Source organism: Harmonia axyridis, chromosome 2 (assembly GCF_914767665.1).
Source record: "Harmonia axyridis chromosome 2, icHarAxyr1.1, whole genome shotgun sequence".
Classification (NCBI taxonomy): Eukaryota; Metazoa; Arthropoda; class Insecta; order Coleoptera; family Coccinellidae; genus Harmonia; species Harmonia axyridis.
The window spans coordinates 16015954-16038620 of record NC_059502.1 but is presented as its reverse complement, the minus strand read 5'-3'; the positions used below and the strand labels follow the sequence as shown (position 1 = coordinate 16038620).

The 22667-nt window shown below is 33.6% G+C and overlaps 3 protein-coding genes across 6 annotated transcripts in view; 1 reads left to right on the top strand and 2 right to left on the bottom strand.

Annotated features, from left to right (window-relative positions):
* The window catches only part of LOC123672759 (protein transport protein Sec24C), a 14668-nt gene extending 9475 nt beyond the window's left edge, over positions 1–5193 (bottom strand). Inside the window, exons 1-4 of one of the 2 annotated variants that reach the window (XM_045607032.1) lie at positions 5031–5193; positions 4022–4392; positions 2810–3283; positions 427–1565 (exon numbers count right to left, since the gene is read on the bottom strand). In XM_045607032.1, coding sequence (XP_045462988.1) covers positions 427–1565; positions 2810–3283; positions 4022–4388 — 1980 coding nt within the window. In that variant the 5' untranslated portion in view covers positions 4389–4392; positions 5031–5193. Of the gene's footprint in view, positions 1–426; positions 1566–2809; positions 3284–4021; positions 4393–4626; positions 4786–5030 lie in introns of those variants that run through there. The other variant, XM_045607033.1, reaches the window with a different exon arrangement.
* Positions 4792–22667, top strand: LOC123672763 (beta-1,4-galactosyltransferase 1). Of its 3 annotated transcripts, XM_045607039.1 has the most exons (5): positions 4792–5112; positions 5508–5844; positions 5903–6028; positions 21488–21580; positions 22393–22667. In XM_045607039.1, exons 1-5 carry the CDS (start codon positions 4833–4835, stop codon positions 22514–22516), a joined length of 960 nt encoding a protein of 319 aa, XP_045462995.1. In that variant the 5' UTR covers positions 4792–4832; the 3' UTR covers positions 22517–22667. The 3 variants fall into 3 exon arrangements, with proteins under 3 accessions (XP_045462995.1, XP_045462996.1, XP_045462994.1); XM_045607040.1 differs by lacking the exons at positions 21488–21580; positions 22393–22667 and adding an exon at positions 10122–10259; XM_045607038.1 differs by lacking the exons at positions 4792–5112; positions 5508–5844; positions 5903–6028; positions 21488–21580; positions 22393–22667 and adding exons at positions 8891–10042; positions 10122–10743.
* Positions 12166–18570, bottom strand: LOC123672762. Its single transcript, XM_045607037.1, has 2 exons — positions 18400–18570; positions 12166–15029 (listed from the first exon to the last, which is right to left on the bottom strand). The coding sequence occupies exons 1-2, from the start codon at positions 18400–18402 to the stop codon at positions 12522–12524; spliced, it is 2511 nt and encodes an 836-aa protein (XP_045462993.1). The 5' UTR covers positions 18403–18570; the 3' UTR covers positions 12166–12521.

The following is a 22667-nucleotide window of genomic DNA, read 5'->3' as shown; positions in this document are numbered from 1 at the left end:
TTGTGGAACTTTTAAGATATGGTATAATCTATTTTGCAATGGAATTGAGTCAATAGTCATAGAATGTTTTCCAGCATAGTTGCCAGACTATGGACTTCTTACAAGTTTTACCATCAAATCAACATCAAGTAGTTGCTAAATATTCTCAAGCTTTGAATTATGTTTTTGATTTAGAAAAAGTGTTATATTATTTCAATTACCAAACCACAAATCAGTTTGGGAAGAATGAAATTAAAATGTCAATTTTGAATTACAAACAAAGTAAGACATCGGCAACATGGAGAATTGATGCAAACAGTAAGTTGAACTGTGAACGCTTCAAGTAGTAAAAAGAAGTTTTTGGTTGTTACCAAAATGCCACTTAGTGACGTCATTTCATAGCTGAAGAGAATAGGCAATAAATTATTTTTTAGTGAAAAAACTTACCGGACTTGGCATTTGATCAGGATCCAACCGTCTTTGTTGATTTTGTTGTTGAAAACCAGGTTGAGGATAACCATGTTGTGGATAACCTTGTTGTGGATAACCTGGCTGAGGTGGATATCCACCTTGAGCCATGGATGACTGTTGTCCTGGCATTGGAGGATATCCACTTGGACTTCTCATCTGTTGACTGTTTAGAGGTGGAGGCATATGAGGGCCATTATCACCATTTGTTGCTCCATTTTGTGGTACTGCAGAATAATGTTTTGGGCCAGATATATTCATATTTTGCATCTGATTAGACAACTGATACTGATTAGGAATATGATCACCGGGTCCGTAAGGACTATTAACTCTCCTATTCTGCTGATTAATAGATTGTGGACTGTTGAAAGTTTGCTGGCTTTGCATTGTAGTTTGGCCAGTTGTTGGAGGAAATGCTTGTGGGGTGGCCATTGGTGGTTTGCCCCCAGTTTGACTTGAAAGTGACCCATACGGAGATTGAGTGGTGAGTGTCGGCTGGCCAGACAATGTTGATTGACCAGATAAATGTCCTTGTGACATTGGTGGACCAGATAAGTGTCCCTGCATTGCAGCTGGGCTATATAAAGTAGGTGGTCCAGACAAAGAAGTTTGTCTAGGATATTGCTGTCCTAGCGGAGGTTGACCTGGACCTGAAGGCTGTCCAGGTAATTTTCCTGGAAATGAAGATTGTCCTGGCAATGGACCTGTTGATGGAGATTGTCCTGATAGAGTTCCTGGAAATTGACCCTGTAGTGGAGATTGTCCTGACAATTGTCCAGGTAAAGGGGTTTGTCCTGGCAATTGCCCAGGTAAAGGGGGTTGCCCAGATAATTTTCCTGGTGATGTATATTGTCCAGAAAATGGTGGTTGACCTGGAAATGGGGACTGTCCCGGAAATTGTGTCTGCATTTGTGTAGATTGTTGTCCAAGAGATGGTTGCTGCCGGGATAGTGGAGGTTGCTGTCCAGGTAGTTGCTGTTGAGCTGATGCCTGTGGTTGAACTGATAATGGTGGACGTGTCGGCAATTGACTTTGTCCTAATTGCTGATGGCTAGACAATGGAGATTGTCCAGTAGGAGGCAGACCATAAGAAGATTGATTGGATGGTCCAGATGATGCTGAAATAAAAATAATTTGATTTGAATACTTTTGAGGGTGAGAAAAGTTAATATGTATGAGAAATTGACCGAATTATCTCAAATATTTACGTTGACAGATACCTCATTTTCATACCCACTTCACATGTCTTAAACTAAGAAAAAATAATTAACTTCCTATTGCACTAGCCTTTTTGTCGTGATTCTAAATACTGCTTATGGGGTAGTAACTATTGACATTATCTTTTTTAATCCCCATTCATTGCAACGGTCATTAACAATACTTTATTATTGATGTTTTCATCTCAACACTCCGAAACTTCTGTGAAATCCTTTAAGAATCATTAAACCAATCTTCTTGTGAAATAGGAAATGGTTGTGCATCATCACACCACCTCAGGCATATATAATTGTTGCTTTTGCAGATGGTGTTAACTCTGAAATCTCCCTTGAATGTTCCAATCATAAGGGAAGGATAACAGGAGAAACGTAATTTACTTCCAAAATCTCAACTTAATAGTCGAATATATCTTATTAGATATATTTTTCCCTATTCTGCTTGAGTTTTCCATGCTTCTCATGATGCTATCAACAAGAAATTTCACACCAAACGTTAAATGATGATTCTATTTAAACAAACAAAATCTTAATCGGATAATTTCTCACGAAATATTGTGTATTTGCATTCCAATATTTTTCTTGAATTTTCTATGGTTCAGATGATGTTATCTGCTGAAAATTTCGCAGGAGGTTTGATATTAATTGTCATTCTACATCCAAATTTCAGACGGTTATATTTACAGAACCGCTAGTCGATTATGCCCATTAAAAAACTTAACCAGACATTCGAAATCCAAACCTAACATGAAAATTTCAAGATCTAGGTTCTTCCATTCCGGTAGTTATGTATTTGCGACCGACTAGATGTACGGACATCATTGAATCGAACCTTATCGATAATAACATTCCCGGCTCAAAATTCGAAAAATAAATAGATTTTGATAAAATGATAGAGTGATCCGTTTGGAGATTAAGCGCTCAATTAACATGTTGAGATTTTAGTTTACTAATTTGACTTTTAACCATTGACACCACTCAAAAATGTTTCTATCGTTGGTCTTCATGGTGATGGGGAATTTAGTCTTTCCAATAGTATAACTTGTGCTTATTTAGAATATTTAGAAGTTGTGATTGAGAAGTTTTAATGACAAAAAAATTAAAAAACATAAGAGTGAGACATGACTACTATTATTAATTGCACTTACCTTGGATTTCCTGGACATCAGTTGATGATTGTGAATTTGTTAGGGGCATATTTTGACTAGGTGGTAAATGAGAATTTCCAAATGGCTGATTTTGTGGTACTCCAATTTTAGAATGTTCGGATAATGATGATTGAGTTAGGTTCATTGGGGGAGACTGAACGAATGGATTGTTTGATTCATTACCAAGAGTAGAAAGATTTAATGTAGCATTGAACTGACTCGTTGGAGGTTGTTGACCAATGCTAGTTGATGCAGCTGTCGAATGAAGAGGAGCACCAGTATTATTTTGAGAAAGTTGACTGCTACCTATTTGTGGTGTAACAGGTTTAGACTGATTTAACGGTGACATAGTTGGGAAAGAAGCAGTATGGGAAACTTGGTAATGTTGAGGAGCAGAAAAATTAGAATTTTGAGCTAAACTTGGTGAAGAACGGTTCTGCTGATTCAAAGATACTGACGATGGTGGTAATTGACCTGAAAAAAAAAACATGTATACTTAAATACATGACATAAAAGTTTGTACTGATCCATTATAAGTTGTTTATATACTTAATTTGTAATTTGAACACAACAAATTATTGAAGATATGTTATTTATATAATTATTAGATAGAGTGCAAGTTGAATGATCAATATACAGGGTGTCCTAACTATGAGTTAGTGAGAAAAATTTCAAGAAGTCATGTTTTCTCTTTGTAAAATATCAGTAAGCAAATCATGGATACGTTTTCAAGTTACAGGGCTTTTCTGAGAAATTTTTGTTTCAAATAGGATCATTACCAATATTTGGGCTGTTCATGTAAGTTTTTTCTAAAACAATTTCTAAATAGTTAATGATCGTAATATTTGCACTCATTTCATCCTTGATCATTTATAAAGAACACATTCAAGATCATGCTCAATATCTATATTTCCACAAATTGATTTGACTGAGGCTGATACGTGAAATTAACCTTTGTTGCTGTCCTAGAGGACAGTTTAACTTCAAATGAAAAAAGAAGAACATTGTCAATAGAAATAGCTGACAGAGTTTTATTAAGAGATTGGTAATATGTAGCACTCTATCAGTTCTTTAGAAGTATTTTTATCCTAATGGAAATTATAATACTCGGAATATACCACTTTAATATAATGTATTCCGAAAGAAAGTCTTGATAAAATATTCAACAATGAACTAAAAATAATTTCTGCATTTTTGAAAAAAAATACTCACTTGGTGGAATGGGGAATCCACTGGTAGAGCCATTAATAATGTTGTTATTTGCACCAGAATTTATATCATGCTTTAATGCATTACCATCAACATTATTTGGATTCTGTATTTCGGGCCCAGGCATTTTATGGCCTTGTGGTAAAACAGTAAATGGGCCTAGGTTTCCACTGGGCACCTTGCCTAACAAATTTTTCAACTGAGAACCTTGGTTTGATGAACTGACAGATGTTGGTGGCACATTTAACGGAGTAGGATTACTTGATGAAACTAATGGAATATTTTCAAATCCTTGATTATTTTGTCCATCATTTTGAATGTTTTGTGGGGGTGCACCATACTGCTGCTGAGAAAAATACTGTGGATTCATGGATCTGAAATTGAAAATAATATTCATAACATCCCGAATTAACCAAAGGGATCATGAATTATTTAGGAGTATTATCTAACGGAATTCCAGAAAATGGGTCAAGAAATATGAGAGAAATCATAAAAAAACAATTCAAAACTTGGATTATAAAGACCAGATAAAAAAATGTTTGACACCTAGCTGTATTGTAATTGTTCTATTTGCCAATTATCTCTTATTTCGATGTTTTGACACTAACCTTGAAGAAAAATCTTTCACAATTAAAAAATCCAAAAATTATTTAAAAAATATCTGTAATTCAATGGTAATTGCAAAATTTTAAGATCAACACTATTAGTTAAACAGTCTTGTGCCACGTAAGGATTATTTGCGCATGTCCTAGTAACTTCCACGTATTTGTACCTAGAAATTTCACCAGATTCAAGAAATGAGTTCAAAAAAGAAATGTTCCATCAAGCTTTTAAATGTAGCAAGAACATAGGTTTATTGACAATCACAATTGCAGCTTTGATAGGAATATATTTTCCATCAAGACATGCTAGGCATTACGAATGTGTGAATATTGATAATATTTTAGGGAGCCTTCATCTTGAATCAGTTGAATCTAATATTCAAAACAATAACCTCAAAAATTGTACATACGAGACCGTATTATTTGATCCAAACAATAAAATCCAAATAAAAGAGGTGATTCAGCAGAGAGTATATTCAGAACCAACTTCAGGTGAATATCGCATGATTTTAACATTTGACTTTCATTGTTTTTAAATTTCACTTGGGAATTCAATTGACATTATGGAAATGTCAACATCAATGTCAAAAAATTTTAAACTTTTAAAGAGTCTACCATAGAATACATCATATTATAAATCTTTCCAAATTCTCTCATATACACGGTACAATATTTTTGAATAAGAACTTTATTGCAGTAAAAATAGTAAAAATTAGAATATTCTTCGGAATATATTCATGTCATGTTCGTTGATAATTAAAAAAATCAGTTGAGAAAATATTTTGATTGTAGAAACTGTAGAAACATTATCCCATTCCATCGGATCAAATTCGAAGCTTCTGAATCGGCTTTATCAAACACAACTTGTAATATAAAACTTGTTTCAGGAGGTGAATATATACCCAAGGATTGTAAACCTTCTATTAGCTCTGCGATAATAGTACCATACAGGAATCGTGAGGAGCAGTTAGAAATATTCTTACATTTCATTCATCACTTTTTACAAAGACAGAAAATCCACTACAGAATCTATATAGTTAATCAGAAAAATGATTTGCCCTTCAACCGTGCAAAACTCCTTAATATTGGAGCTAAAATAGCTATGTCTGATACATTTCCCTGTTTGATATTACATGATCTCGATTTGATCCCTTTGAATTATGCAAATATTTACGCCTGTTCTAAATTACCTAGACACATGTCTTCTAGCCTAGATACTTTTAGGTGTGTTTTTTAAAATACTCAATCCACTCATCAGTAAAATTATGTCAATTAATTTTAGGTATAATCTACCATATTTGACTCTTTTCGGTGGTGCAACTTCCATTTTATCTACACAGTACAAAGGTATAAATGGAATGTCAAACTTATTTGAAGGATGGGGCGGAGAGGATGATGATTTTTATAAGTAAGTTCAATATTTTGATACAATCTCTATTCTTTTGAGGGATAATTTTAAAAAACATATTTTTTGGTGTTCTTGTTCGTTTCGTCTTAACTGGTAAAGCAGCATCATTCCGAATGTTTTCGACTGGATATCATATTCATCTCATATAACTATGTTTGAAAAAATCCATCAATTAAGTTTCAGACAACCCATGTTTGTCAACATCACTTCAAATTTGCATTATACAATTATTTGTCGAAGGTTTCTGGAGCCAAATAACGTAAGTGCGTCCTCTCTCTTTAGGGATTACGGTTAGGCTATCCAGCGATCTCTGCCCAAGACACCCCTCTCACACCGTCGTGGAGAGGTGACACTGCTGCAACGCGGCGGCTCTCTTAAACCCGCCGGGGCGTATTAAAGTGTGGTGCGACGCCAATAACGCTACCTTTCGGGCAGACAGAGCCACTACAATTGCTTGTTTTTATTCATCTCGAAATGTTACCATTACAACCGTTCAGTTTCGATATCTCCGAATATCCGAATATTTCCGGACGCTGACTCACCCAATGGTTTTCTAGCAAAAGTATGCTGATCTTCAATTGCTTTCATATTTCATTAAAAATTGACTTGTGTATTTGAATTAATATGAATATATCCATATTTTATGCGGTACCTGCTTAATTTGATTGAATGAAAAATGTCACTTTCTTGGTATTTCAAAAGAGTAAAGTTAGGTGTAGAGTGTAAAATCAATAGGTTCTGAATCTTTTAGAGAAAGACAAAAGTGTCATTTTCACTACTTGTCGTGATCTTCCTAATTCCAAGCGAAACCCAAGGCCAAAAAAATGCATCCCCTACTAAAGGCGAAGTTATTTGCTTTCAGATTTTTCACTCTCCGAATTCACGAAAGAAATTTCTGCAGTTGTTGGATTTTGAATTCCAACCATAGAGTAATAAACATAGATAGACGGCGTTTTCTCTGACAATATACTTATGTTATGTAAAATCTGTGCTCATTGAAAAATGAACCTTTCTCCTTTGTCTATGGGTGCGCTAATCAGATTGCAGGATCAATTTGAATTTTGAATTATTTCCACCAATCACAGCGATAGTTTCATTTGAACCGTGATTGATTGGCGTTCGTAGACGTATACTGCGTTCGGCAAATCCACACCGGTGCGGAGCGTGCGGTGTAAGGTGCGAATGGTTGATAGATCACGTGACCACGGAGCAAGAGGTGCGTGCGTGTTTTGCCGAACGATGACGGAGCTAACGGAGCTGATATCGAAAAATTGTTGAATATGTTTTTTGAAGAAAAAAACAATTTCGTCGATTGAAATTATTGGAGACGGTCAGACTAGATCTAATTTGTCTCCTCGTGATAACATGGTATATTCTACATAATGTGTTCATCTTGAAAGAGTTGAAAGGAGATGATCCTGAGGATATTGTTGATGAACCACTTATTGAAAAAAATGGAAATTTAGTAGACATCGATAATATGCATAATATTATAGCAATCAAGGAACCAATTAGAAGAGAGTAAAACGAATTTTATAATGTATTCTTTGAACATGGATGAAAGATTTCTTCGCTGAGATTACAATTATGTACTTTGTAAAACAAACCTTTATTTTTAATAATGATATTCGTTTCCTAATTGCCTTCAACATATACAAACATAAGAAAAAGCTCTAAATATATAAAGGGATTTTGCATAATAAGCTTATAATTCATAATTATTGTTTTCTAAAATTCTCAGATTCGTGCATGATGCTCAAAGACATGTACCTATTTTCAAAGCAATCCTTAATTTCTAATTTTTAGGTTCACAGCTTAATACGATCTACCGAATTTCAACAGAAATTTGATATAATCAAAAAAGACATCAATTGTAATATTTGGTTTAGTCTCCTCTATAAAAATAAATCTCACGGCACACACCTCGCTAGGTAGACCAATGAAATTGGGCTTTTGAGTCGTTTCTATGGAAACGCAATAAATTAGCACATACTGTCAACGAATGCCATTTTGATTTGAATCTAGTTCATTACTAGAATTATTGAAATTTGTGCAGTTCTAGGTAGGAAAAGTATAGTGTGGCACGAGCCTGAAAGGCGAGTTTCGCGAACACACGAGCGAGAAAAGGACTTTCTCCACATGTTGCACACTAACTAACAACTGCACAAATTTCAATAATTCAAGTAATGACCTTGATTCAAATCAAAATGGCCTTTCGTTAACAGTATGTGCTAATTTATTGTGTTTCCATAGAAACGACTCAAAAGCCCAATTTCATTGGTCTACCAAGCGAGGTGTGGGCAAAGTGCCGTGAGAAATAATATTTCCCACAGTATGAGCAATACATAGTTTTGAAATTGAGTAAGCTACTTTTCATAGCAGTTGTAGGAAAAGTCCTTTTCTCGCTCGTGTGTTTGCGACACTCACCTTTTAGGCTCGTGCCACAAACTTCCACACTCGCGAGAAGAGTTGGACATTCCCCACTTGTTGCACAATATACTATTTAAAATATTTTATAAGTTGAATGAGGTCACTGTAATAAACTGCACGTTTACCTTCTGATGTTTATTGCTTGCTTGATATTCTAAACAAATAGAACTCCTACAGTCCAGTCAATTAATCATGAATGAGTCAATCTGACAATTTGAATTTGTTTGGTTTTGTTCTGAAAGAGAGACGGAAGTCATCTTCGAACTGCGTGTAGTTGGCTTGGTAGTGTGTAGCCATCATCGAGATAGAATAGATTCTCTATTTTAATCTCGATGTTATGGTAGCCATAGAGAAATGAATCCTTTCTTTGTCTATGTGTGTAGCCATAGACAATGAAAGGATTAATTAATTTCTCTATGTGTGTAGCTACTCTGTTATCTGTGGTGTGTAGCGAATCTCAAGGTCAAGTCAATACATCTTGCCTAGAAACTGCACAAATATTGGTTTTTGTTTTGTTTTAGCCTTTAGGTTCTACAGATTTGTCTCTGGTTCTATGAATCTTGTTGTATAACAATTCAAATTCAAAATAACATTTTGAATTTTAATACATAATGGACAGTGCAGAAGAGGGTTATATTTCTATTCTTACAATGGAAAGATGTGAAAAATTCAAATGTAATATTTGTAATCGATATCTTTCTGTTGGACCAATACTTTTCAATGAGACTGTAGGAAAGGTATGTGGTAGGTGTGTTGGGAAGGGAGAGACCAAAAAATTTGGTAAGATAACCTTTGAAAGTCAAAAAGTTTATGAAGAAATCGCTGAACACATCGTTTTTCCTTGTTCATTTCGAGAAAAAGGTTGTGGAGAATCATTGAAATGGAATAGTACACATGAGGATTCATGCCCTTACAAGGATAACAAATGCCCATTCGGACTAAATGTTCTGGCACATAATAATTGCTTATGGAATGGAGATAATAAGTATTTATCCAATCATTTGACAACAGGTCATAAAGACAGTTTTTATGAATTGTCTAATATATCAACAACTTTTCCATGCAATCTACAAAATAGTATAATGTTATCATTGTTTGACGATAACCTTATTGTGGCTATGTTGTCTGTATCCAATGATTCAAAGAGTATCGCCCATAAATTATGGATGGATATTCCTTATATTAAGTGTAAATCATTCACATATGATCTTGAGGTGTCTAATGAAAATGGGAAACATCATATGACTTTCCCTGAAAATGAAATCACTCCATTATATAATTCAGTGTTCACTAATAATTGTGGTGAATATGAATTTGATTTAAATATTGATGGACTTCTAACATTATTGAAAAGCAAAGAAAAATTGAATTTTTGGTTTAAAATCAAACCACCTCAGCTCAATAAATTAATGAATTCAGGAACAGAATTTTCATTGGGTAATTCCATCGTATTTGACTGGAAATGTTCAAATTGTAAAAAAATGCTTCACTCTCCTATATATCTGTGTTATAATAACCATAATTGTTGTTATGAATGCTACCAAAATATAAGCTACTGCTTTTGTGGAGTCAGTGTTTCGAAATGTAAGTGTTGATTTTTTTTTTTTACTTTTACATTAACATTATTTGTGTAATAAAATAATAACTGAAATTATCTTTACAGATAAAAATGATCTATTGGAGAATCTGTCCAAAGTGTCATATTATATTTGTAAAAACAAAGAACAGGGATGCTCTGCTCTATTAACTTCGGAACAGTTGACTTTTCATGAAAACAATTGCAAACTAACAGAGAAATTATGTATGATAGAAGGGTGTAGCTGGACTGCAAATAATGTTAATATGTTGAAACATGTGATTGACAAACATTGCCCAATCAGTTTAGATGAAGCAATTACATTCGAATTTGAAAATATAAAGAAGAGCTTCTACATGATTTTTGATGAACATATTTTTGTATTTACAATTGATTACATACCTAAAGATTCCCTCTCAATAACTTGTCAGTGTGTGGGAGTAACGACAGTAAAGTACCTCTTTGAATTTGAAATTTTCAGTGATTTCTTGAAACTGGAATGTAATCATTTTTGTGAACCTTTTTTTTATGGAGACAATATAAAGCAACCTCAGGCCATTGTTTATCCATTTGACTTTCTGAAAAAATTCCTAACAGAACCAAATAAATTCTCCTTCAAAATCAGGATATTAAATGCAACAAATGATGGTTGATTATGAAAAATTTGTTGGAGTTGTTTCTATTTTAAGATATTAAAGTTTATAACAAATTTTATTATTTTTTTTCTTGATACACATGAGGAAAATCACATTGAAATTTTTTTATTATTTAAATAAATTTTCAATCAAGTGGGAGGTATTAAAGAAAATTTAATTTATTAATAATTGCATACTTGTTGGAGAATAAAGTTGAATTGATTTTTTTTTTCTGGAGATCTTTCATTCTTCATTAAAATTTTTCAATTGATATTTGATTTAAAAAACAAATATTTTATCTGGCATAGGTACTCACTTCAGAGGCCTCTCGTGGGCCTATTTTCAGCGTTAATTTAGAATTATTAGCAATGGAAACAGAGTTTCGGGATTTCAGTTTTGAATTTATTTGTTCATAAAAATTTTTTATGCGTTAATCGAACATTTTAATACATCGTTCTGAACGTCATTCTGAATCCATCGTGCTATCGCTCATATTTTAGGATGAGTTTTAAGAATTAATACATTTTTGAACATGTGAACTAAAATGACAGTAGCGAAAATGCAAAAACTCTTTTTATATAGTTCTAGAACAGAACAGGTTAAAATATAGAATATTACCAATATCTATAGGTAGTTTATATCTATAGGATGTGGATGTTAAGAAATGAAAATAAGGAATGCACTGATAGCAATGTCAAGAACTTTTGAGCGCTTGTTCATTCATCTTAGCCTTGTCCTTGGTTTTGGCCCTTTAGGAATATCCAAGTTATTTGTTAAAATCGCTTTATATTTCTAAACCTTGACCACCTTCTGGTTATTGAAGAAGTTAGGTTAAATTTGATCGAAATAAGACTTGATGAAGTCTACTCAATTCTCTGTTGATTGCAAGCTTTGTTTTATTCAAACGGAGCGTCAATACAGAAAGATGATGTTAAAATAAAAGGAATAGTACACATATTTGGACTAAATGATCTGGAGCATAATATTTGCTTATGGAATGGAGATAACAAAGTATTTATCCAATCATTTGACAACAGATCATAAAGACGGTTTTTATGAATTGTGAAATATAAAAACAACTTTTCCATGCAATATACAGAATAAGCGAAATTTTCAACAATATGTTTTTTGTAGAGCTGAAGAGTAAGAGACAAGCTCGAGATGCATGAGACGTGACGGCTCTCGCTCATGAGCTGTGACAGCTCATGGCTCATCGTGTGAAATCGTCGTTGTACTCTTTGCATTTCGATCCGTCGATGTGACTCTGTCTCACCGTGTGAAAGAAGCTCTCGCTCATGAGACGTGATGGATCATGGCTCATCGAGTGAACTGTGAAAGCACCGTTGTAGTCTTTGCATTTCGATCTGCCGGGTCTGCCTCTCGCTCATGAGCGAGAGCCGTACAGCTCACCGTGTGAAAGGAACCTAAGGCTTCAACATATTTCTTCACGTATCTAATTACGACCATCACTTCGTGATAATGTGAAAGGAGAAAAATATGGTTTAAAAATTTTATTTCAACATGAATAAAATAACACAATAAATTAAAGATAAAACATTCAATCACTTCATTTAAACACTTCTTCTTCTTCCAGAAGACATTAAGGCCTGTTCTCAATGCAGTGCACAATACATCTAGACAAACTGTTCTGACCAACATTTTTGAAAACAATTTTCTTTATAATATAACATGGGTATCTAATGAAAACGTCGAATCATAAAATTATTGTGATCTTCAGCAGCATTAATTTGTCTAATCGTCAGTCTCACTACACTCTGTCACATTCTCATCTCACTCATAATATGTGCAGTACGTTTTCTCTGTATTCGATTCCCAAAATCCATTAGGAACCTCAATTATTGTTGATTGAATAGAAACGTCCAGGATCACCTACTTTGGGTTGAAACCTCAAATTAACATGTGTACCTTTCGTATTATCAACTTCCAAGAAAGTATTCCAATCTATCATGTAGTAAACACCTGAAGAATATGTTTTTGGTGTCGATGTTTCAGTTTCTACCTCAGGTAACTTTCCAAAGGATTCTTCTAAAAGAAGGGGCTCTATTTTAGATTCTGTGATATCTTCTGTAGAAGCTGATCCTACGGTGGTGGCTTCCTCCCTCTTGAGATTCAGTTTTGCAATATCGTCAAAGTTATATAGTGGATTTATTTCATTATCGATCTGTTCACCAACAGTAGTCCTCTGAGATTCATTCAGTACTTTGGTGAACTCTTTGAGGGTTTCTAATTCAACATTTTCGAAATCTTTCTCAGTTGCAGAACCATTAATCGCTTTGAGTGTCTTTATCAGCTCTACTAACTTTTCCAATTGTTCCTTTTCCCTCTCCACTATTTTTTGATCAGTTGGGTTGAAAACGACGCTGGTCGATGTTCCTTTTGTGGTGGTCTCAATGTTTGTAATGTTTATCGTAACATCATTTCTTTGAGATTCATTATCAATTAATAATTCATTTGTGTCATTGTCATCGACCAAGTTGTTTGTTGCGTTGATGATTTCATCCAATTCCAATAATTCAGGATTGCTCACGAGAGGATGGTTTGTTTTAGGAATTTCTTCCAAGTGAGCAGATAGCGTCAAATTTTCTTCGGAAGGTAATTCTACCAATAGAGTAGCATTTTCATTATTCAGGACATCTTTTTCTTCTATATCTACAGGTGTTACGTTTCCATTTTCGTAAATATCATCCATCCTTTCATTATTCGAAGTCACAACAGTAGTATTCAAAGAGTCAGTTTTTTCTCTAGATGGATCTTCGATGATCTCAGTGCTCAGTCCTAAATTCGAAACGACGCCCTTCATACTCTCTGGAATCATTGAAAGATCTAAACCAGGATTTACGTCTATCCTCTTTTTGATCTTTTTACTTTTTCTGGCACTCCGACCTAATCCAAAGGATGCCAATAAATCATCTAAGTCCTTGTTTGGAGCTCCGTCCTCTGGTAAAGGTTTGAACCCAAGGTAGGATTCAGGGTGTTCCTCGATTTGCTCAGATCTGAATGGTAGTTCTTCTTGTCGCGTATCTTTCTTATATTCAGGGTTAGGTATCAAACCAAACGTCATAAGCAAGTTTTTCATATCTGGACTTAAATTATCTGCTACAAACTCAGGCCTTGGAGTGATTTGATAAGGAGTATTGGTTGTCGTGATTGTTACAGGTAAGGCCGTGTTGCTTCTGATTGCTTCTTCAAGAATTTTTTCTCTGTTCGCAGCTGAATCCAAGTCCATGTTTCGGATAATGTGGTCAAAACCCTCTGGTATTATAAAACTATCAGAGAAAGGTTTCGAAGTTGATGATAATGATGGAATATTTTCTTCTTCATCTCTGAATAGCTGATTGGAAATTGGTTTGAAAACTGGTCCAGCTTGATTGAGTTCATCTTGTTGGAAACTAGAGATTATATGATCAAATTCGGATGATGGAACCCCTAATGATGGAGGATTAACGTAAACGTTGCTTTGATAACTCTCAGCCGTATTTAAATCAGGAACTTCGGAAGTAGTAGTAGTAGTTGTTCTCCTTGTGAATCTATAAACTGGTGGTTTCGTCACTCGAATGGCATTTTCTGGCAGGAATTTATCTGTTTGATGTTCTTGTTTGGTTTCGATGGAAATAGGAGTCGATGTTGGTTTTCGTCGCCTTCTTGTCGGTCTGGTTACTGTTGGAGGTCTTATCCTGGTTGGCCTAACTCTCCGACGAAACGTAGTGACTTCAATTGACGACTCCGTTGTCATTGGAAATGTAGTGTCATACGGAATATCTGATGTTTTCTCTGTTGGATGTGTTGTTGGAAAGGTTAGTTTGTAACTCATTTTTGTTACATTCCTTCCGAATATTTTGTTATTGTCTTTCGTGAAGCTGAATGACGGCTTTTTCTTTCTGTTTTCCTTCTTGTTTTCAATGGTTGCATTATCGTTTTCGATAAGTTGTGTGACAGGTTTTTTCGTGTACAAATCTTCCATATTTTCCCCGTTTTTTTTCGGTGAGTATGGCATGACAAGTAGAACAGATTTTCCGTTTCTATTTTTATTCAAACTACGTAGTTTTTCCATATCCTGCTTGGTTATATTCTCGATCAAATCCAGAATCTCACCTTTGGTTAAGCGTGGTAGGTTTGGACTAGTTTTCAGTATATTCTGGACTTCTTCCAGTGTTGCCTCTAGAAAGTTGCCATTGTTATTGTAAGATCTACTCTCGAGTTCAGGTGTTGGACTTGGTTCGAGGCCATTGATTTCTTGTGCAGTTGAAAAATCCACATTCGGCATCTTGAATAACTTTGTCTGTGGCAAACTCCATATCGAATGAAGGGATACCATAAATATGTACCAATGTATGAACATCTGAAAAAAAATTAATCAATAAAATCTTGAATTTTTCAGTTTCTGAGATAATCTTATGCTTCCAATATCTGAAGAATTCATAACCCTGTTTAAGACTCATTTGATGCAAAAACTTGTAGAATTAATTTCCTACTGTAGTTTTCCGGACAATATTTTCTATATTATTTATAATAGGATATGAAATGATAATTGAGTAATCTAATTGGTTGAACTTTATATTTTTTCAATAAATTAAAAAAAAAATCTACCAAATACAGGTAGAAAACGTGTATAGAAAGTAGGTCTCGATTTTTATTGATAGAGATGATTGAACACTTAATTATTCGATCGAATTAATTAAGTGTAATTGAAGTCTAGTTAGGTACTTGAGCAGTTTATAATTTATAATTATCTTATGAATATACACTGTGATACATTAGGAAGGAAACAGAAGTTTGCAGGTGTAAAATTTTATTTTCGAAAATATTTCAGTGAGGCTCTTTCTGTTATTTTTTTTACATTACCTACTGATTTTCAAGAAACGAGATTTGAACAGTACCCTATCATTTCGTCTTTGTGTATTTAAGAAAAGGGTTTTATGATGAGCTATCGATATTATTTCATCTTGAACTAAATCACCTAATCATTTTAAAAATTTTAATTTGCAGCACCAATTAATTAAACGAAGTGATTAAATAGTCACTCCCCAGAGTTCATCTCTCAGTAATTTTAGAAGAGTATTGTATATCTAAAACTGCTCAAAAAAATGCAAATGAAAATATTAGTATTTTATGTTAAATTTTCAGTTTATGCTATATAATTGCTTGGAAAATATTTTGTTTCATTAAGTGAATTGTAACTGATTTGTGCTTCAACATTCGAATAATTCTATGTTTTGATTTGCTGGAACGTTTAATCTAAGGAAATGAATATTTTTCGTCAAGATTAGGTACACACTAAAACTAATTTAAATGCAGAAAAATTATCCTTCTACATGAATAGTTTTGAAGATTCATCGATGAAACAAACGAAAATCGATAAATAACAAAATTTCTTCATATATTCAGAAGATTAATTCAACCGCAATGTTTGTTTCAGAGATGAGTCAGTGAATTTATCAATCTCACTTTTATTCATGAGTTTCAATTCATTTTCTTCAATGATCCAAAACTTGGCCAAACTTTCGTTTATTACCACTTTCACGATTCAAGGTCACCATAGCATACCAGAGACAAAGAAGGTTTATGGAACAAATCAGGTTGATGCTCTTTAGTCGCTATATTCAATTTTATTTTAATTTTGATCAGTTAAAACGAATGAAAGTAAAAATTATATGTCATCATCTTCAAGAAAGTGCACTTCAGTCAAGATTTAAAATGACAATATAATACTTAATCCAAGGTAATTGATGGAAAAATGATTAAAATGTGATATGTAGGTAGTTGAAAATGAATAGTTGGGTGCTTACTCAGTGAATATTCTGTTTTCAATCGAATGATTTTCAACATTGAATGATTAAGGTGACTCATGAGGAAAATACATGTTCCATACAAAATTACCTATATATATTTCTCTCGTAAGGATTATTCCAAAAACATTGCAGAATGGAGTCGTACGATGAATTATCTGCAAGAAGTCTTGAATTCACCTTTTAATGAGTTTGTTGAACCTTGTCTCCTATGTATACATCAACTGAAGTCAATACATAACAGCACACCGTTGTTTTTTCATGGAACACAATGTAGTCAAGATATTGAGGAATTTTAGAGACCATATACATTACAAGGAAGTTATCAAATTGACCATTTTTTCCGGAGTAAATTGCTAAAACGATTATTCTTGTTCGAAGAGAAAGCTCGATAATTTGACGTAATAGTCAGGTTCTTTTGTTATCATACCAAACTGTTTAGGGGACAAACGCATAGAGGTTAATTGTAACCAAGTAGGAAGTCTAAAGCACATTAGACATTTTATAACCCAGTCAACATAATGAGTAGGGATTTTCAAGCAAAATAATACAAAAATTGAAGAATAACAAGGAATTGGGAGATTTCGCGTGCTTGTTAAGATTCCTATGCATGTAATTTTTTTTCAAGAAATTACGCATCAAACTTCAAATCGTTCACAATTACATTCAGTCTTCTGAACAACAATCTACAACAAAGTAGTCGATCAAAGCAATTTGGTTTCTATACTAAATTCTTTCGAAAAAATCAAAACTTCCTGGTCTGCCTTGATTTACAGAATATGTGCCCTTCTGAATAAAATAATATGATAATAACTTGGAATACCTACTCAGTTATCCTTTCAATATACAAATTCAACCCTCACTTTTATCAAGAAACTTCCAAACATTATCCAACTCAATCGAGATTTATTGTCATTGAAATATTTGATTTTAGTTTATCCGATATTCTCATTAAATTTTTTATGATTCTGGTTATGCTCATTTGTGTCACTAGAGGAGTTACCCCCACTTTGGAGAAGCAAAGTCTATCAGTCGATTCTAATTTTTTTTCAATTGTTATTTACATTTTTTTGTTTTCTGATCAATAGGGGGTACCCAGTAACCCCCTCGTTACGCCTATGATTATGCTATTCACATCAAACTTTGCACGAACCTTGGAATGGTTAGCTCCAATACAGGGTGTTTCATCATAAACCGGACAAATTTATATAGTCGCGTAGATGACACCGGGACAATCATTTTTGCCTTGTAACATATATATATATATATATATATATATATATATATATATATATATATATACCTCGTTTTCGAAACATAAGCGAGATACAGGGTGTTCAACGTCATTTCTGAGCAATATTGTATTGAGGGTGGTCAGTTATGTGTAACCTTTGAATTTACGATTTCTGGTCATATCACAGTATTTTTGTGTGCTGAATTCAGAAAAGGCGACGAATGAAGATCTCTGAAAGAAAAATTCAAAATTGCGGATAACCTGCAATGTTCGTGATTTCATTTTCTGAATGAAATCAATTTTCCAAGAATTTCTGTGAAAAAAGTTCATCGTGTTTGATTTGACATCAGTGATTTGAACGCTATCGTTGGAGACCATTCCTGTTTTTAGTTTCTTTCGAAAGTTATCGTGTATACGGTTGAACTGCCGGCCGGCCAGAATCGAGTTTGACGACGGATTCGTCATTATTGAGTCTAACCTTATCTTTTGGGACCATTCCCGGCTAAAAATTTGGAAATTGCAAACATTGTGACGAAATGAAGAGTATTCATTCAAATAAGGAGGACAAAAAAATAGGAAAGCACAATAAGCTATAGTGAGATAAGATATAGCTTACTGTAAGATAATACTTTTGTATAAAAATTTTTCCTTTTAATTTATAAATAGTTTGTTCTTTATTATTCACTTACCATAATTCTGAATTATATCCGAATTCACAAAAAATTCAAATACACTTGTTATCACTAATCTAGTAATTTAACATATCTAAAAATAAGGACTACAACAACTTCGAATAGTGAAAAGATGCTCCTCAAGTTCTTGAAGACTACAACTTCGTGCGGTTACTGACTTTCACAATCCTTCCTCTTCAATAAATATCAACATGATATACCTGAGTCTTCAAGGAGGTGGTAGCTCCAATTTCTGATGCTGCATAAGGGTTTGCTCAGTGGCGTAGCTAAACATTTGGGGGATTATAATAATGACCTCTTTGTTATGTTATTTATAAGATTCTTCAAATTTTTTTATGACTGATGTCGAAGAAAAATTGGTGATGAAAGATATGTATGTATTTAATAACAAAAACAGAAATATTCATGCAATATGTAGATTTTAATATAAATTATATAGGGTTTTGAATAGGAACTTCTATTTCTATCTGTAAATTGAATATTAATATTATCTAACCGAAATTATTTAGCACAAATTCACTAACAGTCACTTATTTTTTTCGAAAGCACGGAAAACTTAACCTCCGGAATTATAGAACTTACTTATTAATAAAATTTATCTTGAAACCAAAGACACTGAAATTAGATTATAAAAAAATGAGTAAAGCACTGACGTGAAGTTAGGAGTTTTTGAGCGCTGTTCATTCATGCGCTAATTTCGCCCTGACTTCACGTCAGTGCCTTACTCGTTTTATCGATATTCTTATTTCATTTTCTATGATTCAGGTCACGGAATTTTGCAGGAAATTGTGCATATTAACGAATTAAATCATTCAAGATCTGAACCTAACCTGAAAATATCATGTTTATAGGTCTCTCCCTTCGAAGTTTTCTTGTTTAATGAAAGTTGTTCCCCCTCGAATCAGAAATTGACTGGTCTGAGCGATTGTCTTCATTTTCATTTTAAAGTCGGAAAATCGAGGTTTTAAGTTTTCGTTGGACCACCCTGTATATTGTACCCAAATGGAGTTTTAGTTATAATAGGTGGATCTGCCACATCTGCCGCATCTGCGACACATATTATGTGTCTGAATCCTATATTTACTAAACGTTGGGGTACCTTTCCTTATTTTGTAAAAACCTCGCTCGTTTTCTGCAATTTTTTCACTTTCTCGGGATACAATATCATAATTGGAGAATTGAAAATAAATATCGTTTCTGAAATATCAGATAAGCCGCCAGAAAATAGTAATTTACGTAACAAGTCCGGAAAATAGGGTTTTTTTGGACGAATAGACAAAATGGAAGTCTGTGAGACAAAAAAATCCCATTTTCGGGCGTGTTGCGTACAATATTTTTTCGGCAACCGTGTAGAATAACACTATCGCTGCTGCTTTCCATATTTTATTGCGATTGCGATAAAAAATGCAAATTTTTGACAACTAATTTCATATGAACTGTCAGCCGTTATCTCGGTTGCTATGGTAATGATCAACTGCATTTATTAAAAATATACCTACCAAGATTTTCATATTCACAATGACATGAGCGACGTGATTCTTTTCCGGACTAGTCCGGGAAGTACGTACTTTCCGTACTAGGTCGGGAAATGCTACTTTCTCAAAGAAAAAGCGTCCAGGAAGTAAGCACTTCCCGGACGGTTGCCGAAAAAAGCATTTTTCCGGGACCTGCATCAAAATAAGCTGCCCAGTAAATGCACCATTTGTTCAGTTAGAAAGAATGCCAACAATTCAGTGAGTTAAAGTAAAAAACTTGTAAAAATAGGGGAGAACAGGGAATGACATGCTGACTGGTATATTTATGATTTTGGTGTTTTATATAATTCAGGACTTCTCTTTTTACAATGTTTCATGAATGTTCAATGAAAAAATCGCAAATTGGGAAATATGACAGAAAAAAATTATCAAGGGTGTTGGGCTTGGGGCCCATTTAGTACCGGCCCCACCCTGCCCCGCGGGGTCTATAGGGGTCCATTGTACGCTACTGGTTGCCACTCATCATCATCTCATCACCAATTCCAACAAGAAGAAAGTAATGTTCACATATTATCTCAAAATTTCTAATATACCCATCGTGGAATTGAAATGGACGATTGAACATATTGAGGAAATCAATGTTAAAAACGATTAATGTGAGAGTTGTTATGAAAGAAGTTTAATCGTTACTTCATTTGTGGATGCAATAAAGAAATTGACGACAAAATTATACTCGAAATCTAGACGAAGTTAGATGAAAAATACTTCAGGTTAGAATAAGGACACTCTCATCATTTTCATTTAGCGGTGGGGTTAGATCAAATGTTGATGTCGGTGACATATGCTTTGCAGAGTCGTATTCATTTCCCAATCAGAAAGAAAACAAATTTGAGGAAAGCGCTATATAAAATTCAATCGCAAGATGCCATTCAGAGGCAAATTAATCGCCAGGAGATTGACATTCATTGCCCCCCGCAGTCCTGATTTGATGCCTATGGATCTTTTCTTGTGGGATTTCCTTAAAGTATACGTCTACCAACTTCCCTTGTCCAGTAAACAAAATAGGTATTCCTCAGTGGGAGCCCTTAAGGAACATTCTTGCCAAGCTGTCATCACGAATTTTAGTCTAAGTTTGAATGATTGTCTGGAACAGTTGGACGACATTATTTTTAAGAAATAAATTCGCAATTAGTGTATTTCCATAATTAATAAACATTTTTTCAACAAACGGCTTATTTTCTTCAATCGTTTTTTTACATATAAAATTTTTTTTGAGTCACCCTGTAGTATAATTTTTTTTTAATAATAAATTTTTACGAAACTTCAAATGACCCATTAACTCGTTGATTGTTGTGTGCTATCTATAGTTGATCTAGAAATGAACTGACTTGAACACAAAAATTGATCGTGATGATCATCATAATTAGGTACCTAATAATCTCAAGTGAGGAAAGGGCTTTGAATTAGTTTTTGGACAATTGTGATGTACAAATCTGAATGATAGTTCAAATAAGGGGAGATACTTGACAGCCGGAATGATCTTAATGTGCTTCTAAAATTAATATTCATTTGGAAAACAAAAATATTGATGATGATGTCTTTTTTTATAGGAGGCTAGACGAATGTAATTTAACTCCTCTCCGATTTTGCCCATCTATCAGTTCTTACACTATGCTCATTCACAAGAAGAATCGTGTAATAAGGTAAGCGTCATAATGTTTTTTTTTTCTACACCCGTATTATAATATTACACTATTCCGTTTCATAATGAGAAAATAGAAACATAATTTTTCAATCAAGCATGCTGTGCATTTTACGTTTCTCCTAATTTCTATCTAATTGATTTATTTGCCACAATCAGTAGGTAATAATAATATTTCGTAGAATATAGCTAATATCATCAAAATTTCTGATATCAACGATGGAACTCTTTGTCATATAGGAGTTTCGTGATCTGTATGGTGAAAAGTTTTCTTCAGTCTTTTTTGATTTTTCGCAAATTGTATATATTTGACAATTTCGATAATTTTTCCATAGCAACGATAGAGCGTTTTATAGAAAACTAATATTCGTCATTATGTAAAAATTAAATGAAATTTTCAAATTTGTGAATGTAGTAGGTACCTAATTAACTGGTATGAAATAAAAGTTTGCCGGCATCAAGGGTATTAAGTGATGTTAATACCCGTGAAAATTGAAAATAATTTATTGTTTAGTGTTCACTGTTGATATCAATACGAATATAATTTCTAAAATGCCAATATATTTTTGTCTTGTTTATTTATTTTCTGATTTGATAATGTGTTAATCCCTAAATGTTCATGTAAACTAGATTTGAAAAATTGTTAACATATTCAAGTATATTATTAATTAGATATCATTTTCATTTCAGACTAATTGTCTTGTCATACAATAATATTCAAATTGTTCGATCGTTAATGGTATCAATCATAAATCAGACTAGTCCACACAAAATAAAAAAGTATATTAATGAAGCATGTTTGATTTTTTTCAGCCAAAATCGATTCAATTTATTGAAGCAATCTGCTGACCGAAGATTCGAGGATGGCTTGAATGCACTACCAAATAATTTTACAATTGAGCTGGAACCTCTGTATACCCATATATTAGTCCCCTAGTAAGTGAATGCTTTCGATTGGAGTTGAAGATTCAGTATACGATAGGTACTTTTTTGGAATAAAAGTAGATACCTACCTCAGAGAATGTTGTGTGATGAATGGCGAAAAATGTACAATTTTTTTGTAACAATAAAGTATGAATTAAAATAAA

What these genes read in the sequence shown, in the direction of transcription:
- LOC123672763 (XM_045607038.1), top strand. Translation starts at nt 9,070, where the DNA reads ATGGACAGTGCAGAAGAGGGTTATATTTCTATTCTTACAATGGAAAGA. An exon ending in TGGAGTCAGTGTTTCGAAAT is followed by an intron (nt 10,043 to 10,121) that starts GTAAGTGTTGAT and finishes TTATCTTTACAG; the next exon opens with ATAAAAATGATCTATTGGAG.